The 5,028-nt window shown below is 37.4% G+C and overlaps 1 protein-coding gene across 1 annotated transcript; it reads right to left on the bottom strand.

Annotated features, from left to right (window-relative positions):
* Positions 1-1,334: 1,334 nt before the first annotated feature.
* LOC104228117 (transcription factor AS1) lies at positions 1,335-4,693 on the bottom strand. Its single transcript, XM_009780522.2, has 2 exons — positions 4,378-4,693; positions 1,335-2,732 (listed from the first exon to the last, which is right to left on the bottom strand). The coding sequence occupies exon 2, from the start codon at positions 2,680-2,682 to the stop codon at positions 1,597-1,599; it is 1,086 nt and encodes a 361-aa protein (XP_009778824.1). The 5' UTR covers positions 2,683-2,732; positions 4,378-4,693; the 3' UTR covers positions 1,335-1,596.
* Between the last annotated feature and the right edge of the window lie 335 nt (positions 4,694-5,028).

Raw genomic sequence — 5,028 nt, 5'->3', positions numbered from 1 at the left:
GAATCTGAGCAGGTTGATTCAAACGGTACGCACTCTTCCTCAAACCTCCCCGGGGATCCTATCCATTCGCCACAACTGTTTCCAGGAGGGAATACTGGAAGTTCTGCAAATGTGGATGGCCGCGAACTTCTTGTGCAGAAGGAAGTATACAAAGGAAAAGAAGTGGCCAAGGCTGTGAATTCTGAAGACAATTCAGGCAAAGGTAGCTTCTCTGATACCCCTCTTAACAATGGCAATGCATTAGACATGCCACAAGTATTATACAGCTGGCGTTTGGATTTTTTTTTAATTAAGTAGGGTTATTACGTTATAATAAGAAGGGTATTTAGGTAATTCAACTTTTAGTTTCCGTCATTGTTTCCACAGGTGTTATCCCCATGCCACCATTGTTCCAAGAAATGGTTGCTCAGAAGGAAGTAGACAAGGAAGCTGAATTCGTGCATGGAAACGTCGATGAAAATGGTGAAGCAAAAGAAGTGAATCAGCAAAAAATGAAGATTTTTGGCCACTGGATTATCAAAGAATGAAGCAAATGCATTTACAAGGAACAAGAATGATCTAGTTGGTGTTTGCTTATTTGTTTTGTGGTTTTTGTTTGGTTTGTTACTATTGGGACATCAATGTTTCTTTCTATTTAGTCCAGTTTACAATCTATTTTGTTGAACAATTGATTAGTTTCATCCTGATATAGACAGTCAGCTCAATGCATGGAACTATTCACCTCTATGTCTTTCTCTTTGCTGAAAGATTTCTTCTATGTTTGTTCTATTAGAAACACCAATTTTCTTTCTGTTTTAAGGCATGCAATTTTTTATCTTGTTCCCATTTGGACATAGATTTTTTTCACCTTTTTTCCAAAAAAATAAAAACATCGTTTGATCATGGAATTTGATAAGCTTTTGAAAAAATTTGAAGAATATTTTCAAGTTCCAAAAACTGGTTTGGGCAAGTTTTTTCCTGAATTTGTTTTAATTATTCGCAAAATTTTAACTTTTTTTTCAAGTAAAATGCATGTTCAAACACAACTTTAACTTCCAAAAACTATTTTTCAACGCAACTTTAAAAACAAATTCTCAAAATTCAACCAAATCTATGTTCAAATGCTAGCTATATTTCTATATGACATCGATTTCTTGCCTTACACAAAAATTTCAACTTTCATAGACTTCATAAAGGAGCACTAGCAAGATTCTGGAAATTAAACATAGGAGACTTTTAGCATTATTGATAAGGCACTATCTAATAACAGTACCATGCAATATTCAAAACCACAAAAATTCTTACCTTTTCCCTTTCCCCTATTTCCCTTCAAAGGCATGCAAAACCACACGAGATTGTGTAAGTAATACTATTAATATGTTACTACTGAAAGATATAGAGTCATTATGCTGTCAGCAAAGTTGCAAGAAATAGTTGCATATACTAGAAATACAAGTTGCAGGCTATTATAGAATTATCATGCAGAATAAAAAAAACATAGTTAACCAAATAGAAGGTGATCAAACAAAAAGTTTACAGTAAGAAAAGTCGTAGCAGTTTGAAAAGAACCGTCTTAGGCGGCCAGGACACACAAAAGAATTCTTGGCTTAGCTTGCTTTAGCGGCCACCATTAGGTTCTGCAAGTCTTGATTGACATCCCATCTGCTCAAGAAACTTACTAAGGCGCAGGTGTTTGGAAGCCCATTGCTCCGCTAATTTCTGCTCCTTTGCTTCTGCGTCCCTCCTCAAGCCTGCTAGTTGCTCCTTGTATTCTGCTTCAATCCTGTCTAGAGTTGCCTTCTGCTCTTCCCTCAGAGCTTTCATTTTTGCTTCAATTTCCTCCATCTTCTCCCTAACTTTGCTTGTTTTCTCTGATTCTAGCTGCAATTCCACTCGCCTTAACCTCCAAGCTGCTTCCTTTTTATGAGCAGCCCAAGCACGATGCCCTTCGTCTAGCTCTTTACAGCATTCCGCAAGTTCAGTAACAAATGGATTTTCTCCGCAAGGAGGGGCAACCCCATGATGTGGAAAACTGCTCAAAATAAGGGGCGCATTTTCAGGTCCTCTATCTGTCTGTAGCCACGGAATTCCAGGAGTAGGCGTAGGTGGCACTGTTGAGGGGGAGAGACTTAATGTCACAGAGGGAGATTGTGATCTGACGGTTGAAGTAGCAGTGGAATTAGAAAGCCACGGCGGAAGAAGAGTTTGTGGCGAAGGAGCTGGTGCATCGGTGTGGAGGAAACCTCCGTTAGAAGTAGCCATAAGTAAACCTGGGACACTCCGCTCTTTCACAATCTTCTCCGCAAAGGTCTCAAGAATGTGGTCGTATTTTCCCTCGTCTACTGGATCAACAACCTTATTATTTTCTTTCTGCTCCCTCTGTTGCTTCTCTTTGAATACTTCCCACCACTTCCCTAATCTTTTAGCAGTTCGACCCGGTACTTCAGCTGCTATTTTCTTCCATTTATTGCCGTGTTTGGCCTGTAGATGGATAACAAGACGCTGCTCCTCTTCAGTGAGTGATCCTTTTTTAATCCCTGGTTTGAGGTAGTTTTTCCACCTTTCCAAGCAAGACTTAGCGTCCCTGTTGAGGGGTGTGTTCATACGCTGTGATACAAGGTGCCACTCTTTTGGTCCATACTGTTTCACATATGCCCGCAATAAAGCATCCTCTTCAGATCGCCACCGTTGCCTCTCCCTCATTTCCAGGTGTAAACACCAGTTCCCATGGTCCCAAACTCCTCATAATTTACCTGCCAGAATGTTTAACACCATTTTTACTTGCGATACTAAAGTAAAGAATCAGAACCATATCTATTGAACAGGCAAAGTATTGTCGAAATTCATTACATGCAAATGCTTCACATTTAATGTAGTTACTAGCATAACATAGAAATAATATACTTGTAAAGAAAGTCCATTTCAGCACCTTAAAATAAGATACCATCACAGAACCAAGGATCGTACAACAGCATTTAAACATGAGAAAATCATGCAATGTTTCATCGCTCAAGACATTTCCAAGAGAAGAATGCAACAGCTTTGTTCTACCATACAAAACTCCAACTGCCAAGACATGAGAAAACAGTAACTAGAAAATTATTCAAGGTCATTGATACATGCATACTCTGAGCAAGCTATTAGGGCATCCTAGCTTGTCAATACCGAATTCAGACGTCTAAGCGAGAAACACCTACACGAGCTACCTCACCAAATAAGAAGTAGAAACAAAATAGAGATGAAAAATTGGAAGAGGTACAAACCAGAGCAGTAAGTATTTCGATGAGTTGGTGCAAAGGAACAACATCGTAAATCTTGGTAGTTAAGCTTCCTAAATAATTAGTGAAAATTGAAATTCAGCTCCTCAAATATGCTGACTTTAACTAACATTATGTCACTCTGTGATGTTCACTACTAAGGACCAGCCCACCTTTATAAAGAATATAGAAATTGAGGTTGCATTTCTAATAAACAACATTAATTTGATAGAATTCAAATAGAATCGAAGAATTCATATTTAATTTGGTTTCAGACCCTTCAGCATTCAGATCTTTTTACAAGTATTGACTGGAGTAGTCGTATTTGACGGTCACACTCACAGCTCCCAAAGAAATGCAGAGAAAAGAGTAAAGAATTATAAAAAGTGGAATATGTTAACACAAATTAAATAACACCATTCATCCTAGATCACTATAAAACAAACTAATATTCATCCAGCTCATTTTTGCAGTAACCCTTGCGAGAAAGTACTGAAATATTCATATCCAAATACTTTCGGGACATCAAAACTCCGCAAACCTGAGGTTAAACACTGCAATTCACCTAGATCTTAAATACAACCAAGAACAAAAAGAAAACTAGTATAAGAAATGGAGGAGTTTATGCAAAATGTATCAAGTAGAAAGATACAAAACCAACAATATAAAAACACTTCTAATAAGATCTGAGTTAGAACAAACATGGCAGAGATTTAAGGACTTTCCTTGTTTGAGCTCAGATTGCGCAAAAACGGCAAAGAAACAAGGGAAATGCAGAGACTAGTAAAGCAAAAAAGATTGGTTCTTTATCTTCACCACACATAGCCAATTAGCAACAACAACAACAGCATAATACCCAATATAATCCCACAAGTTGGGTCTGGGGAGGGTAGCCCTGCACATAGCCAATTAGCCATACATTTAAATGCAATGGGAATAGAAGACATAATTCAGTAAAAAAGATAGATTCTTTATCTTCACCACATATAGCCATACTACATGTAAATGCAACAAGAAAGCACAACGCTATGTGCGGGGCCAGGAAGGACCGAACTCAATTCAGTATATATTTAAAGAAGATTTCCCACAATACAGTAGGAGAACATCCAATATATCAGTTTGATCACGAAAAATAACTTACAAGAAACCACTTAGGAAGCCCAGTTCTTGCCTCGACCCATTTGATCTATTATTTTTTCTTGTTCTCAAAGCAAGTATGAGCAACAAAAAGAGAAAAGAGAAGAGGAAGTGGAAGAAAAATGTGTATGCAAAGAAAGAAAGAGGAAAGAAGAAGAAGAAGAAAAAAGAGAGAAGTGGCAGAAGATGAAGAAAAGAGAGGAAGGTGAGAGCAAGCTATAAGAGAGAAAGGCTAAGGTATGGAATGATAGTATGCCCCCCTCTCTCTCTTGTGTAATAGTGGTGATGTGTTTAAGGGAATGTGATGACGAAGACGGGCAATGGCGTCTTTTACCATAAAGGTTATTTCTACTTCTACACCACGCACTATTATGTATTGTACTCTTCGGGTAAACTTGAAAAGTAAGAGCACTTGGTAAATAAGAAAAGTATGATCTTCTTCTTTTTACATGTAAACTTTTTTCCTATGAGAAAAATCCAAACTTTTACAGCAAATCAATTTTTTGAGGAAAAAAAAAACTTGAAAAGAAGGTGTGAGTATAGTGGTAATGTCCTTACTAGTGATCAGATATTTATTATCTCTCACCGTTTATTTATCCCTACTTATTCGAATTTAGTATTTATGCAAAATTAAGTGATTTTATTTTAGTAGTTA

Source organism: Nicotiana sylvestris, chromosome 7 (genome assembly GCF_000393655.2).
Source record: "Nicotiana sylvestris chromosome 7, ASM39365v2, whole genome shotgun sequence".
Taxonomy (NCBI): Eukaryota; Viridiplantae; Streptophyta; class Magnoliopsida; order Solanales; family Solanaceae; genus Nicotiana; species Nicotiana sylvestris.
Note: the sequence above shows the minus strand (reverse complement) of the source record. Positions and strands in the feature narration are given on the sequence as shown.

Coding starts and splice junctions, on each gene's coding strand:
- LOC104228117 (XM_009780522.2), bottom strand. CDS start 2,682: ATGAGGGAGAGGCAACGGTGGCGATCTGAAGAGGATGCTTTATTGCGG.